This window comes from Aythya fuligula, chromosome 1 (genome assembly GCF_009819795.1).
Source record: "Aythya fuligula isolate bAytFul2 chromosome 1, bAytFul2.pri, whole genome shotgun sequence".
In the NCBI taxonomy this organism is placed as follows: domain Eukaryota; kingdom Metazoa; phylum Chordata; class Aves; order Anseriformes; family Anatidae; genus Aythya; species Aythya fuligula.
The window spans coordinates 137,150,428-137,167,538 of record NC_045559.1 but is presented as its reverse complement, the minus strand read 5'-3'; the positions used below and the strand labels follow the sequence as shown (position 1 = coordinate 137,167,538).

The window sequence follows — 17,111 nt, the reverse complement described above, 5'->3', positions numbered from 1 at the left end:
AATAAATGCACATATTTGTTCAGTACTTCAAAAAGCAAATAAATATAGTGAGAAAATTTTCTTCTATTTAATCAGCACTGATGCTATTACAGTCTTCTTCAACAGTTTGTTTCTTTCTGGATCAAGGATAAAGGGAAGCATACCTGTCCAGTGTCAGTAACGGCCAGGCAATGGAGCGCACCTACTGCCACATGCACGATCTTTTTACCCCTCAATCCTTCCACTACTTGCGGCTTTCTGACATGCACATCAGTACCATGGCCTAGCCTGAAGTAATCTCCCTTACCCCTAAAACAGATAGAAAAATAAAAGCAAAATTCAGGACAATTACACTGTTTGCACATTCCTTTGTCAATGCAGCTTCCAAAATCAACACTCCTCAGTTATTGCGTAAATGATATATACTCATCACATATACAAAGGATACAAAATGTAACTCTAATACTAAGACCCTATTTCTTTTCACCTCAGTATAGAACAGGCATCATTTATGACTACTTTTTGTATATATTGCAGCTGAATTTGTATACTTACAAAATTCATTCAAGTCTGTTTGGACGAGCTTATACTATTGAAGATACACCTAAAAATAACAGACCACTTGCCATGTCCACTCACTTGAAAAAAAATAATACAAAAACTACCATGTTGGCAGAACTGACATTTTTCACACTACTGCAAGCCTCAGTATAGGCTCTCAAGCCTCCACAGTCTATCTAGTCTTGTCATACAGAAGTTAAAACGGCACTGAAAATATACAATAGACAAAAAGCAACAGACAGCTTAAAATCTCTCTAATAACATCAGTGAAGACGAAAACAACAGACTTCTTCCACTGTGTTTTTAGTAACCATTCACTCAGTTCTGCAGCTCAGTACTACCAATTCCAATATCTCAAGAAAAGATGTTACTGTACGTCACATTTGCCTCCAGTGTATTATTGCCTACCTAAGGACACAACACAGAAGTTACGATTTTGCCCTCAAATCAGTACAAACTCATAAAGATAAGAAAAGTGAGAAGGAACTCTGCCACCCTAAAGTACAGACATGTACAGCAGAAAGACAAAAAATCTCATTGTAATCCTGTCATGAAATGTCATGAAATAGATGTAGATTTTATGACTAAAAGTAAGTATTAAGACAAAGAGGGGGAAGGAGAGAATGAACAAGAATTCTGCAAAGCATCCTTAAAGACTGCCAAATTCCCCTTCCTCTTACTCCTTTTGTCACCACAGTAACTTAAAATATGGGGAAAAGTGAGAGACAAATACAGCTTCCAGTAGCCACTCAGAAATGACAACTCTCCTAAAAGCAATTCTCCCTTTTAAGAAGAGAAGAAACTTATAAAAATAGAAGTTTTGTCAATTTCTCTATGTATTATTCATCAATTGCTGCTTTATAAAACAAAAAGGATCACTTTACATCTTCTTAGCTTTGATATATGTCAAACAGCTCACAGTTATATTACACAAAGATGGGTAAGGCTCTGAGGTTGATCTGCCACTCAGGAAACTCAAAAATTTTAGGAAAGGTTTATAAACTTAAAAAGCCAGTTTGTGTTCATAACAAAGCAGAAGTGAACAGATAGAGAGAAGAAAAAGGATCATTACTGACAATTCAGTGGCTTTCTGAGCAGCAATGAACTCTGCAATGTCCCATGTGTTTCCAGTGCAGTCCTTTCCATCTCCTCTCAATACTGGATGAGTCCTTACTTTATTACATCCTTACTCTGTCTCTATTTTAACTGTAGGCTACATACTCCATGATAGAATTCTCATGTTCTCTTTCACAGTCTGCTCCAAAGTCTAAAATTAACATTTCTTTGCATGCTTTACTGTTCCTAAGAGGGAATGATCTTCTACTTCCTCCACTGATTCAGTGAGACCCAGGCAAAAACAAAGTACAACAGACAACTCGGCATGCTACAAGACAGTAACTGAACAGATCACAGCTTGTCTCAAAGAGATTCCAATCTAAAAGACGAAGTCTGCACACAGAGAAGGCACAGATGGGGTTAAGATGAACAAAGAGCAGCAAATAACACATACTTAGCAATTGCTTTGTTAATATTTTCCAGCATATTTAACGTACCATGTCCATACCACTCCTGACTTGGTCAGTGCCAACGAGAACTGTGCACCACACTCAATCTGACAAACGCCTTGGCCGTTTAGTCTTTCAATGTTCTGAGGAATGTTGCATCCTTCACTTCCTCCTCGGCCCAGTTTTCCAAAATCACCATCACCCCAAGAAAACACCAAACCTAACAAACACCAAACTGCAGGTCAAACAACGATCACAGTAGTCCTACATGCCAGAAAGCTTCTGGAACAAGACATTCCTACCTTCATCTGTCAAAGCGAGAGTCTGAGCATCTCTGCTTCCACAAGCAACCTGAATTACTCTGTGGCCAAGGAGCACTTTAACCTACAAAACAGAAAAAAAGATGTTTCAAAGAGATTCATTATATTTTAAAAGTTTTACAAACGTTTTCAAGCTCTTACAATTAATCTTGTTCTTTATGTCCAGCCTGAGCATGCTATTTAGGAAAGTTTTAATCAAGCCCCACTTAGTCAATATCCAACACTGCTCAGTGACAACAGTAGCTTCCAGCTATGTGTCAAAGCAGATGCATGACATGGATATTCAGAACAGCACTAGCTGCTCTGAATCATTTTCCATGACAAAGCAAGAGAAACTGGATCAGGATTTTCAGCCTGGGGAAGAGAGGGTTCCAGGGAGACAATACAGTGGCTGTCTAGTACCTAAAGGGGGCCTACAGGAAAGCTGGGGAGGAACTCTTTGTCAGGTAGTGGAGTGATAGGACAATGGGTAATTTAAAAGAGGGGAGATTTAGATGAGATATTAGGAGTACATTCTTCACTCAGAGGGTGGTGAGGCACAGGAATAGGTTGCCCAGAGAAGCTGTGGACGCCCTATCCCTGGAAGCGTTCAAGGCCAAGTTGGATGAGGCTTTGAGCAAGGAGTCTTTGCCCACAGCAGTTTGAATTCGATGATCTTTAAGGTCCCTTCCAGTCCAAATCATTCTGTGATTCTTGGCCTTTCTGAAATACCTTGCATACCTAATAAAGAGGTGTGTGTACCAAAAACTCATCAGATTGCTCCAAAATGATGTCTTCATACTGCTTTTACAGTTTTGGCTTTGCTTTACTTTATCAGTCACTAAACACTCGCATTTCATCAGAGATGAGAAACATTTACTTTACCATCTTAGGTTTCAGCTGTGTAGTATTATCTCCATGTCCTAGCCTTCCATATTCTCCAAGACCCCATGTATACAGTTCACCACTAGAGGTAATGGCAGCACTGTGGGAACTGCCACAAGCAATATCACGGATCCGTTTGGTTTTCAGTGCTTCTATCAGTCTGGGTTTATCACAGTTCCTAAAGACAGTGAGTAAAGAATATATCATTGCATCACTTCTGAAAGAGTTACACAATACATCAACCTCTATAACCTAAAAAAAATATTTGTGTAAAACTAACAGTATCCTGAAGATAAAATAAAATAAAGCTTACAATTCTAAGACGTATCCTGTAGTAGCACCATACATTTTAAATTTATACTGTTCTAATGTACTCCAAAGGTTTTGTCTGGATTTTAATTTTTTTAAGCATCTACACTGCAAAATTTAGGTGACAAAACTAAAATATCAAAATCAAAATTATGAATTAATTAAAAAGCATATATATAAAGTGAAAACTGATATCCTATCATCACCCAAGGTTGAGTGATTTGTTAGGTATAACTATTTTTCCACCGTGATGACAAAGAGCAGACAATAAGATTAAAAGTTGACATTTCCATCCCAATTTTGCTTGTTAATAAGAGAAATCAGAACTGGAATTTATTGTCAGGTTTCTGTGAGAGTACTGGAAACATTTACTATTCACATCATAACAATATACTTTGAATATAGGGAAGAGTTTCAACTCAAAAGGGTTTTCTAATATTGACTATATCAGAGCCACTATTCATGTTTTATAAATATACATGTGACTTTTGGAAAGTTAGCTCCCAATAAATGCCCATGATAAGAATTCCAAGTCTCTCTGTTAATACATCACAGAAAACATGAGGCAGTTGAACAAGGAAATGATAATACTGCTCTAATCTGGACTTCCATTTTCATAGATTTGAGTGACACACACCCCCCTAATATTTATGTATCATCATATATTAAATATCTGATTTGAGTACTTTCATTTTCTATGTATTCTGAGCAACATCTCAGAATATACCAGAACGAAAAACAAAGATTTCCCCATTGGTTATATCTATATCTTTTTTCTTTCAAAACTCTGTTCCATTTGCATACAATCCTGACAAATTTAAATTTTCTTTACCATTGCCATGTGGAGGATTGAACTGTATTTATTTAGTTAGTTGTCATACTCTGTTGAGAAAGTCTTTTTGGACACAATTTTTTATTCCTATTAAATTAAGAACCCTGTAATTGTCAAACGTGGTGGTTAGCTGTGCTATGACACACAATAGCAATGTTCTCTCTTACTGGAACACAGATAAAATTGGTATCCTTACATTCGACTGAAGTGACCAAGTTTTCCATCATCTCCTTCACCCCATGAAAATATCTTTCCATCAACAGTTAATGCCATAGCATGCCGGCCACCTGAAAGTAAAAACAAATTTAAACATTGAAACAGGCAGAGGTCTAGCAGATATCTCAGAAATTTGATACTGCTTTGTTTCTGCAACTTATTTGTATGAGCCTTTCTACCCAACACATTAGTCACATTCTGAACAGCTTTTATGTTATTTAATTTAAAACACAAAACAATTGTGAATGTAGACTTCCTGGCACATTTAAAAGAAAAAAATAATCACTTAATTTATTTTTAATGCTGCAAGGAAAATAAAAAACAGTATCACACATACAATTTAGCAGTATGAAAAAAAAATGAAAATACTTTCTCTGGATCAGACTGCAAAAACTTTTCCAGCAATTAAGAGTGTTCAAATTAAGAAATTAAGAATGTTCAAAATTCACAGATTTTACCATAAGACCTCCAGTACTTAACACTCTACTTCTAAAAAATAAAAAAAATATATATAAAAAAACAGAAGCATGCTGGGGCATCACTGTACCCAAGAAACTGCAAAACAACTTCTATTTTTAGGCTTAATATGCTCTGTTTATGTACGTAAGCATAGCAATAGCCAGTACCTGAGTGAACAGCCACCTTCTTTACAACATAGTTACTGAGAGCTGTAATCTGGCGAGGAATAGGCACGGTTCCACTAGATATTCCTAAACCCAGCCTTCCATTTGTAGCTTCTCCACAGGCATATACTTTACCCTCTACAGTCACTAAAATGGGGAAAAAAACATTTTGTAACACCGTTAATGTTTTGAAACTGGAAATTTATTTCTGCTCTTAAATACCCAATACATATTTTAAACTTGTATTACCTGCAAAAAGGCTTTTGGACCCTCCAGCTACTTGTACAACATTCAAGGCAGATAGGGTTTCAGAAAAGGAAGGAACCTTTATCTAGAGAAGACAGGAAACAGAAATTACTACAATACATTTTAAAGTTTTATACTTTTAATAGAAGAGCTATTCTGAAGTGATCATCCACTTAATCTGACAGCTACATTTAAGATACATGGAAATTCCCTGTATTATTCAGATAGTTCACACATCTGTTAATATACATTAGGCAAAAGACAGAAACCAAGAAAAGGCACACAATACTGAAACCATGATAAACAAGAAGCCTGAGAGAAAATGAAATGGGATAAAAACAAGGATTTTTTTTTCAGTATAGTTCTCTTGAGAAAATCTAACTCAGTTCTGAAGAAAGGCAAAAAGCAAAATAAACCAAGTTGAAACAAACACAAGTTGACCAACACACTTCTAATCAGTATGCAGGAACTGGAGCACAACTAAGTTTTTCAATAGCAAAACACTTTAGCTATCTGGATTAGAGATAAAGTCAAGAAGAGAAACAAACAAGCAACCTGTTTTCCTCATTGCTACAAAGGAGTCTTTGATCAAGCTGAATATTTATGGATAGATACTAATACTACTCCCTTTTCAAGTGTTTTAAATTAACATATTCAAACCTGGCATATCCACTTTTATAAGAAGGGCAGATATCAGTTATTTATTTTTATGCAGATAAAAAAACAGTTTCCAGCAGACTTCTTTATTGCAGTATATAGGGAAAAAAACTTTCCATAGGCCTTTTGTAAGCTAATATTGACATCACTGTCCAGATGAATATAGAGGGACAATCACTTCCATAGTCCTGCTGACCATGCTAATTTTTGATTTAAGCCAGGATGCTGTTGGCCTTCTTGGCCACCTAAGCACACGGCTGGCTCACATTCAGGGAGCTATTGACCAATATCCCCAGGTCCCTTTCCGCCAGGCAGCTTTCCAGCCACTCTGCCCCCAGCCTGTAGCGCGGCTTGGGGTTGTTGTGCCCCAAGCTCAGGACCCAGCCCTTAGCCTTGTGGAACCTCATACACAGTTTGCCTCAGACCACCAATCCAGCCTACCCAGAGCCCTCTGCAGAGCCCTTCTACCCTCAAGCAAATCAACACCCACGCCCAACTAGGTGTCACCTGCAAACTTACTGAGGGTGCTTAACTTCGTGTTTTTTTTTTTTTTTGTGAAAGGCACTCCACAGACACAACAGTACACGTTTCATTTAGAAATTAATGCCCTTAGCATACCTGTCAGATTAAAATCTCAAACTGATTCAATGTTCACCATGCATCTCCCATCTTGCATCATATCAAAAATTATGCATAAGCAGTTGCAAAAAGACCTGAAATTCCTTTCAAATGCACTAAAATGTAATCAAGTTACACTAATGAAAAAATTAGAATTAAACTTCTTTTTCTGATTACTGAACCAGCTCTGCTTACAGGTAATACATAGAGAAGTTCACTATTATCTACACTTAATGTATATAATAAACTCAAAAGGAATAAAACAGAGTGCACTACAGATTTTTAAGACAATTAGTTTGTTATCATCTAAACCAAACAGTTAAGTGGTTGCTAAAAAAAAAACTAGATTTCAGAGTAACAACCAAAATGCATATTTGCTCTAAACTTTCCATCTAGCATATACCTACACTTCTTAACATCAGAAACCCATGAAAATCTACCCGTAATAGATTCTGGTAATGAACTTTAAAATTCCGATCATGTTAGAATTAAATTTGAGTTGTGTGAAACTTGCATATTTTATTTTTAGCTGCTTCCATCTCATACTGAAGTATTAAAACCACAAACATACCTTAGAACCTTTTAGTCCTCCCAACTGATCTTTGTCATTCAGTCCCCACACAAAAACTTTGGTTCTTATTGTAGCTGCCGATTCCAGCCCAGCTGCCTTCTTTCTAACAAGACTGAGGATATTTAGGAGTAGGAAAAAAAAGGGAAAAAGTTAGTCTAAGCAACCTTCATGCTACAACATATAAACTTTTTTTACTTTATCTACTGATTTTGTAATACTGGAATAGTTTTGGTATCCAAACTATATCATCCCAGCTGAGAGGTAGCTACGAAAAACAAACATCACAAAACCCAGAGTGTGTATTCTCTTGAGCAGTGGTAAATATATACCAAGTATGAATTTATCAAGTTTTCAGCTAGGATTTCAACTCCAGGTTGAGAACAGTAGGTGATATACAAAATGCTACCATCTTACCAGTGTGATAATCTTACAAAATATATTTAATTAACAAATGGCCTACCTACAGTTCTGACAAAGATACTGATTTCTTTTTCTGCCATTCAACCTAATTAAATTGCATTGCTTACAAGTAATCTCCTGAATGGAATATATAGATGCTAAGTCTCTATAATTTTTTGCCCCCACCTACAGTTACCTACCTCCCAGTGTTAGCTTTATCATCATCTTCTTCCTCATTATCAGAAGCAAGGAAAGGGACTGCAGCCAAATCCTCATCCTCTGCACGTATACGTCCCAGTATGCTGAGGCCATGTATTTTGCAATCAATTCCAGAGCTCCTGCACTGCTTGATTGCAATCTCAATATACCTGTGATACTAAGAAGAAAAAAAAAAATTGCCGTCTTCTGCATCCTCTATAGCTTTACAAAACTTAGGAAAGACTTAGAACTTTTGCTTGATTTTTGTAACCATTAACTAAATGAATTTGTAATTTCAATTATTTGGCTTTTCAGCACAAAATAATTTGTACTCTAAGATAAACATGTGGCCTCATTAGTTTGATGATTTCACTTCCAATCTAAAATATTCAGTACTCATTCTTTCTTGTTGCTGAAAATGATCAGAACTACCATGCAAAATAAAATCACCTACCAAAGTGATCCCCAGATTTAAGTTTATTGGGAGGCCACCTTGGTTCATAAGTATATTGATTTACATCACACACAAAAAATAATATATATGTCTGCTAAAGCTATTACAGAGTTGCACTGTGGTTACAGTAAAACTTACCAGGATAAATAACTTTACCACTGCCGGAAATGCTTCTCATAGAGAGGAAAAGTAAAATACCATGCTTTAATAATAACAGCACTTCTTCTGATCCATCTCTTTCAACAAATTTTTTTTTTATTCGCATACAGGAATAATTCTCTGAACACAAAGTTCACTTACTTCAGTACAATCGCTGAGAAGAGGCACTGTGGTATCTGTAGGATTTATGTTGATTGTCTTCAGCTCTATAAGGTTATTTAAGGAATTCCCCCCTAGAAAACAAAACATTGAAAAAAAAATACATTAAAATAAGGAGTTTGTGTCATGAACAGGAACACATGTTGAATACATGTGTTATACATGTATTCATAATACATGGCTATACTGACTGAAGCCAGATAAATACCTACTCTTGGATATACAAAAATGTATTTTTCAAGCTTCTCAGAGTGCATTCACATACCTGAAACTACAACTAAAGAGGGCATGTAACTGCTGTCTGCAGGGTCCACTACCATCTTTAGTCTGTGAACAAGAACATCTGGAAAAATCTCCAAGCGAATCCAGTGCTAAGGAAAAGAAAAAAAAATAATTTTCAGATGGTATTTGTAGAATCACTGTATGACTTAAGAAGAGTAAATGTGTTTTTCTATAAAGAGTGAAAAAACATTCTCCAATGGTACACTGGCACACATCTGTAACGCATGGAATCTGGGCAGTCCAACCCCCATGTCAAGAGAAACAATTGCAGCAAGCAATTGATTTCACTCAAGAGCAACACCATCTAGAAGACTGAGAAAACAAAATACCCTTGGTGGTCAAGAAATGGGACAACATAAATCTTTGAAAGAGGCCTAGGTGCAAATGAAGCCTACACTGGCCACAACGCAGCTCTGTGGGCCAATAGACTAAGAAGGAGTGCAAGTGAGAAGCAGCCAGAAGAGTTGTATTTAGTAGGAACATCGGTGCTTTTCCTCTTGCAATAAACTCACTTAAGTAAAATATAATCAACATGATAAAAAATGTCAGTTACTACACTGAAAAGGCTATTGCAATCATATCATCAACCACAGAGTAAAATAATTACCTTGTATCTCAAAACTCACAAAAGTTCCTTATAATTTACAAGAAATAATTGTAATGAAGCACAGCTTTAAAAACAGGCATATTTACTATGAAGAAACATAGCTTTGTACTTCAGATGTCTGTTTTTACTACTTTTTTATCTTACATGAAGGTAACAAACAAATATATTAGCAAAGTAAGGTAAACAGTTATCCTCTTGAGAAGAAAGGATGCCAGAATAAACCAGTTACGGTTTCAAATTACCTTTCCTTGTGAGCCAGAAGACTGCCAGCACTGCTCACTACCATCAATAAGTCGTGAAGCCTGATTCACAGAGGACGAGACGTTCAAATTCTTCACTATTCTTGACCAATCATCCAGTAGCATTCCCCGCTGGCTACTATGCCGTCTCTTCAGCTGTTTTCCAGAACGCCCACAAAACACTGGAGACTGACCTGCGTGGTTAAATGAAATCATAAGCATGCACCTCTCAGGGAAAGTTGTTTTAAATAAATCCATAAGCAACATGAAAGGAAACAGAAGAAATCAAAGACTTCAGACATGTGATCTGAAAGTAGAACACGCGACACATAAGCATGAAGAAAGCATGCCATATATATGGTAATATTATTCATGTTTAAAGGGCATAGCTTGAAATTTATTCCTTTTTATGAGTTCCAAGCACTGTATCTGATGACAAGTTCTCATGCCTGTCATTCAGGATGTCACACCTTCTATTCTTAGGATTGATTTCTACCAAGAAACCATCCATGATTTCATAAAAAATGATTATCAACAAATTAAGGAAAATTGCTCTAATATCTCTAGGAATGTATAACACTAAGAGTAATTCTGAAAAATGTCCCTTCCTTTTGAAATATCAATCAAAGTTCGATGGTACATACACTTCAAAACGTAGGCCCACAGCACGTGAGCTTTGTACACCACCACAGAACATGAAAAATATTCAGCCAACCCTCAAGAGAAATCTTTTACAGGAGCATATGCATCTAAATTTCATCACTCAAAAATTCTGAACCTTAGTCAAGAACAAGAAAGGTTAGAGAGCTGCGGTCTTCCTCCTTGCACAAGCCCTTTACTGATGTTTGTAGCTTCTAGTAAGCCTGCCAAAAATATTACAACTTCTCTAACCTACACCCAGTGCAATGGGCAGGATTACCAATACACAACCATACTAACTGATTTCTTAATGGGAAGTCTTTCTCGCCCTTTCAAGAGACCATGATATAAATATGTTCAAGATCTCTAGTAGGTATAAGTATGTTCAAGATCTCTAGTAGGAAGTAAGTATTTATTTATTTTCCAAACTAATCAGACTGGCTATGTGTAAATATGAAGCTTAGTTCAAAAGCCAGCATCACCTTGCAAAAGCTTGATGTGAGACTGATTTTTAGCTGGGTGGGAAAATAAACAAAATAAACAAAAGCCAATTTCAGGTATTAATGATGATGCAAAACCCAGGAGTTTGGGAGTTAAAATGGGTTCAACTGTTCTCGTCTTAGAAAGTAAAGAATTCTGATGAGTCTTTCAAAAGGTTTCCCTTTCTTGTAACAGGCCATTCTTACAAATTTATCTAGAGTCTCCAAATCATGGACGAAGTGAGACAACAGTCATCACACATTGCTAGGCAACACTATTACAGAGCAATAGATCTCTAAAAATGAATCTTAGAGGAGATATTTAAAGTTTTAACTGCTGTCATGAGGATCCATTCACCTACAGTTAAACTGACAGCAAAAGGCAGGAAGATTAAAGAATTACACTATTTTGGTTCTTGGTATAGATCAGTTCTAACAAAGAGTTAGTTGTCAGGCAGCCTTTTTTAAACTTATTTAACACTAGAACAAAAGCTTAAGGGTTGGCATTTTGGTGTAGTTCATCACAAGCAATTGCTACAGCACTGTGATGTGTTAAAAATGTTTTGTTGTCTAGAGGGTGAGTCCAACCATTAATTTCATTATGATACGATGCTGAGTTTTAAAACTTTTTACAACAAATTCATTTTGAGTAAATCCTGGAAGCACGTGAATTCTGAAACTTACCTGGTTCATTTATTCTGCCAAAAGTATGTCGGGTATTGTGCTTCCTAGTTTTAAAACAGGTTTCACAAAAGTCAAAATCATCACAGTTTCTGCATTTGAATCTAGGCCCATTGATAGGAAACATCTGACAGCCATCACACCTGATTTCACAAAAGGAGAAAATATAAATACACTTCTAGCAGTTTTCATTACAGAAGCTAATTATACCAGCAGTCAAGATAATGGAATCAAGACAATAAGGCCAAATAATAAACTATATACATTAAACAAGACATAATTCATCACTCACGTGACTCCAGGATGAATGCTGGGGACCAGTTCCATTTCTGACAACAATCCAGTCCAGTGAGATTGCTGAGGAAAGTCTACAATGACATCTTTCCCATTGGCACTAAAAGCTGTAACAAAAACAAACAGAAAATAAAACGTGTTACAAATCTCTATGAAATGCAGCAGAGTCCAGGGCTACAGTCAACATCGGACAAGAAAAAAAAAACAGAAGTCTCTTTCATAAGCAATCTTTTGTTTTAATGGAACTACGTATTAACCTAGTCAGATAGTCTGGGAAGGTGCAGAGAGAAAAGGAGTACGAAAGAATTCTATAAGTAGAATATATGTTTAAATAGAATATAGATAAAAATATATTAAAATTCCCTGACTTCATATTACAAAGGGAGAGAGCATTTCTAAGCATAAATAGAATGACCAAAATCTGTACCTCTTAAAAAAATCAATACCCCAAAGATTACTTCTGTAACATCAATTGCCATTAGTGTACCTCACTTTTAGCTCACTTTCATACAGAGTCTTCAAGTCATGTTTACTTCTTAAAGGGAAACCGTAATAAACCTTTGTGGTTCATCCAAAGTATACAGGAGAACTACAACTGTGCAGGAAACTGCACAAATTCTTAAGATCTCTTTACTAGACGTGAACACAGCAGCTCAAAAAAGTACTGGGTAGGTACAGAGTGCACAGAATCATAAAAAAATTAAGGTTGGAAAAGACCTTCAAGATCATCTGGTCCAACCATCATCCCACTACCAATGTCACCCACTAAACCAAGTCCCTGTGCACCAGGGACCTGTGCACCTTCCCTTGAACACCCCCAGGGATGGTGACTCAACCACTTCCCTGGGCATGTCTCTAAACCCATCACGGATATCACATACATTCTATTCTTATCATCAGTAAGAGAGAAATCACAACAGTATGATTTCTTAGTGTGTCTAAAAGATTCTGTCCTTAAACACTGCAGAAAGTCTGTGTGTTTTCCCATTTTATCTCCCATGCCCCATTTTGAATATACATTACCTTTGACAACTCCCACACTCCGGTGAGTAACAGAGCCCCATTTGTATTTGGGTGTGGTAACAGAGGTTTTCACTCGCACTTTGTCACCTATCTTGATATGGGAGGCAGAACTCTGTGGTGGGAAACCTAGCAGTCATGAGAATAAATGCATGGTAAGTACTTTTTTTTTCACCCCCAAAATTCATCTCCCTTAATATATCATTCAAGCTTTTTATTCAAAAAAAAAGTTAGCAACCAACTTACCTAAAAGCTCAACATGGATATATCTGACCCAGTAAGTACCACCTTTTTGCTGCCAATCACACTGTACATTGAGGTCATGCAAGCCATCTCGATCCAATTTAATAACTTTGCCAACATCTCCTTCACAAACCTCCTCATAGGATCTGCAGCACCTAACCATCATCCCCACCTACAGAAAAAGAACGATAAAATGTCAGAGCTCTGCAGAGATGTTTGTACCAGAAGGAAAGCATGGTGATGAAAGCTATATGGAAAATACTTACCTGAATATTCTCTCTCACATACACAGCATAATCATCATTACTTAAGAAATCAGCTCGTTTCTTATAGGTCTGGCTTTCTGTTACAACAGCACCATTTGACTGGAAAAAAAAACCCAAGATAAACATATAACAGTTAAAAAAATTGTTTAAAATTCAGATAAATAGGATTGTTAGCAGAAAATGAAGATAATCCAATAAAAAAAAAACCAGTATCATACCTAAGTTACATGCCAATTCTTCATGGGAAAAATCTTCAATGAGTCAACTCTTTATAGGGCTATTGTTTATGATCTACCTTAAAGCTTAGTTTCCAGAATGACTTGCCAAGCTGTAAATTTTCAAGATTTGTGGAAAAAAAATCGCTAAGTTGCTTGTATGAAATCTGCTTGCCAAAGAGTATTAGTGCAAAAAGGATTTGTGAGTAATCTACTTAGCCTTACACATACACATTCACATTCCACTCCTTAGGTTGTGTGATTGCCAAGGAAAAAAAACAAAAGTGTGTGAATAGTAGTCTCTTACTTAGACTACATTACTTTTTTGTTGTTGTTATATAAAAATCAGATTTTAAGTGTTCCCTTACAAAAACAAGCTGACGAGATGGAATATCATTCCTTTCAAGATGTATTTTTTATAAAGATTGAGAATTACAGGATTCCTGTTTTAGTACAGATGTTTACAAAAATGTTACATTAAAGCCGTCACACTCAAAAGGCTTTTTTTTTTTTTTTTTTTGCCAATCACTGAAAACAGTTGTTATAAGGAAAAGGAAGTTATTTCACTGGCATCTTTTTGCTATTTATTCACTAATTCATTAGTTATGCTTTATTGCTAACATTTTACTTTTATTTTCAGCCAAAGGAAGAAAAAAATAAACTAAAGGAGTCCTTTACAAATACTACTCTATAGCACAGACTAGTTTACGTGAAACTGAGACTAACTGTATGGGATACCTAGAGTTACTGATAGTGAAAGATAAACCTGCATTCCACTCCTCCTTCTGTGCTAATCATACATACATTCACAGATTATTCTTGAGATCTTTTATGGTCTATTTTAGAAACTTATGGCCAATGTGGTCTTCTTTTAGTCTTGAAAGCCTGGGTCAGCACAATGTTCTTGAAATCTAACCAAGTTCATAAAAGAAAAGAATTACAATTTACAGTCAGCTAGCCTTACTTACTTTTTAGTAACCTGGTACTTACCACAGGGCAAGCAGCTTCAGCTTCTTCGACCTCCTCTGTTATTTCCTCATCTGAATATTCATCGGAGATAGTATCAGCATCAGAGAGATCAGTAATTTGAACATCAGGGTGATCCAACAACCAGCCAACCAGCGCTTCCACTCCTAATACAGAAAACAAATATAGTCTGTTACTGAGGGATTCTCTGGCATTCCTAGGATTATATCCAAATAGAGAACAGTTGTTCCCTTGTTAAGTAGCATTTTAATCTGCTAGCAAAATTTCCTTCTAACATCATTAAATTAACTAAATGAAATACCTGGTAACCCAGACGCACTTCCAGATGTTCCAGACAGAGATTTTAATGCAAATTCAATGTTTTTCCTAGGAAATCCCATTTCCATAAGTTGAACTACAATGGGAAGGGGTGGAATTGGAGATTGCTTGCGTTTCTTCACTTTCGTGGGCCGGATATGCTGCACTGTGATGGGTGTTGTAGCCTCACTAGAGCTACAGTCTTCAAACACTGGAGTTGATGGATGCGTAGACTCTACCGCCAGATACTGACACACTGCCAAAGCAGCAGCCTAAATGACAACAAACTCATTAGTCTAAGTAAAACAAGCATACTTAGTACAGTTTGTGTGTGCATGTGAAATTAAACGTTATTTACTAAAAAGGGTTCAGTGCCACTTTTTAACATATAGCTTAACGAGTTTCAATAGGAATGTGACTTAAAAAGGGTTATTTATTAAGATACTTTTTAGCAGAAAAGACAGACTCTACCTCAAGCTCTTGTTTGTCAAATATTGCTTTCACAGGTGATGGTTGCGTAGCAGCTGTCAGAAGTTGCTGTAAAAGTATCATGGGAGGCTGAGGTCCTTCAGGAGACATATCTCCTATGTCAGGAGAGGCAGCTGCTCCATCCTCTTGAAACAAAAACATTATTTTAACCAAAACCGTGTTACACCAGTCCATCAGAGGACTTATTTTGGAGCCAGAATAAATCATATCAGTAGATCAAACATATTGTTACTTCTCACATATCTCTTCTCCACAGGAAGCACATGTTTAAGATTAAACCATGTGTGCTACACTTCCATACAAAAAGCAAATGAGAAATTTGTAGATCATGAACGCTAGTTTTACAGAAATTCACTAGAACATGTCTAGCAGAAACTGCTCAAGCAACTTGTGAACCGACCTTGTTACAACTTGATTATACAGAGGTCCACAATAAACTACTTTAAGATAGCTAACAACCTCCTTTCATTGTTCCCAAAATCATGGTACCTACTTGCTGGACTAAGTCACCTCCCTTTCTAATACACCTCACGGGAAGAGCTCCGAATAAGTATTCATTGCCCGTTCAAAAGAATAAACCTTTTTTGAATCAACTGCCTCTCGATTCTGCCATTTTTATTATTTATATTCTTTTTGGCATAAACATTCATGTTTCCTGGATCTTTACTGTGATACTTAAGTGAAAAGTGAGACTGTTCTTCTTAACTCCAAAAAAAGTTTTCATATTTGAAACAATAGCAGAGTAACTATACTCATCATGTACTTAATGCTGTCTTTGCTTGTTTGTTTTTTAAAGCTTTTTCCTCCTGCCCTAAAAATCCAATGGTAAAAGTAAAATCTGTTCAATTTCTGTAAGAAAACTGATAATTCTGTTGACTTAGAATTTGGTAACTGAAAATAAAACAAAACATACAAGCTGAACAAACATTTATTTAAAGACATTATATGCTTCAGAAGTTCCCAAAGAGTTAATATGAACTAGAATGGCATCAATAACTACACTGGAAGATGGCAAAGCTATTTCCTTTATTTTTATGTGTAGAATGCATGCATGCAGATAATTAATTCAAATTAATTAAAACTACAGTTCCTTAAATTCCTCTTGAGGTTCTGTTTAACATGTTATTTCTTGGTACCTGTTGCTCTGGAAATTGTAAAGCATTTTAATTCAACGAAATAACTAAATGACATTTCATACTTTAAGCTTTGAATCAGAAAAAGCAAGCATTGCAAAAACAACTTAATACTTTTTTTTTTTTTTTTAAATAAAAAAATCTGGCCTGGTACTAATTATAGAAAACCTACAAATTTAGCTAACTCCAATATTTAAACTTCAAACACTTGACCCACTTGTTCTGCAAAGCCAAAGTTAAGAAGTCAAAGTGTATTTGCGATGGACACACTCAACTCCTGCACATAACACAAGTCTTGCTCTAGCTTATTAACCACAGTAGGCCTCAATGTGACTATTCCCTAAAGTGGACAGCTCATTAATAATAAAGCACCTGGCGAATGCACACAGCCGTGACCACCATCAAAAGGGGTACAAGCCCTAAAACAGATAACCAGTTGAAAACCCTTACAAAGAAATAAAGAATTACATTGAGAGGTCAAAAACAATTCAGTAAGACTAAGTATGACTATGACCCACTCACTTTATCCTATAAATAAAGCAGTCAGAGAAAGCTTAATTTGAGCTCTCC

General features: G+C 36.2%; 1 protein-coding gene across 4 annotated transcripts in view; it reads right to left on the bottom strand.

Annotated features, from left to right (window-relative positions):
- The window catches only part of HERC2 (HECT and RLD domain containing E3 ubiquitin protein ligase 2), a 110,149-nt gene that overhangs the window by 35,923 nt on the left and 57,115 nt on the right, over positions 1–17,111 (bottom strand). For all 4 annotated transcript variants that reach the window (XM_032185444.1, XM_032185471.1, XM_032185460.1 and 1 more), the window contains exons 45-64: positions 15,391–15,533; positions 14,924–15,191; positions 14,626–14,768; positions 13,421–13,519; positions 13,158–13,326; positions 12,915–13,040; positions 11,890–11,998; positions 11,601–11,740; positions 9,802–9,992; positions 8,936–9,041; positions 8,653–8,744; positions 7,901–8,076; positions 7,302–7,413; positions 5,459–5,540; positions 5,213–5,356; positions 4,567–4,657; positions 3,230–3,407; positions 2,348–2,429; positions 2,094–2,265; positions 144–288 (exon numbers count right to left, since the gene is read on the bottom strand). In XM_032185444.1, the coding sequence (XP_032041335.1) occupies positions 144–288; positions 2,094–2,265; positions 2,348–2,429; positions 3,230–3,407; positions 4,567–4,657; positions 5,213–5,356; positions 5,459–5,540; positions 7,302–7,413; positions 7,901–8,076; positions 8,653–8,744; positions 8,936–9,041; positions 9,802–9,992; positions 11,601–11,740; positions 11,890–11,998; positions 12,915–13,040; positions 13,158–13,326; positions 13,421–13,519; positions 14,626–14,768; positions 14,924–15,191; positions 15,391–15,533 (2,768 nt within the window). The remainder of the gene's footprint in view (positions 1–143; positions 289–2,093; positions 2,266–2,347; positions 2,430–3,229; positions 3,408–4,566; positions 4,658–5,212; positions 5,357–5,458; positions 5,541–7,301; positions 7,414–7,900; positions 8,077–8,652; positions 8,745–8,935; positions 9,042–9,801; positions 9,993–11,600; positions 11,741–11,889; positions 11,999–12,914; positions 13,041–13,157; positions 13,327–13,420; positions 13,520–14,625; positions 14,769–14,923; positions 15,192–15,390; positions 15,534–17,111) is intronic.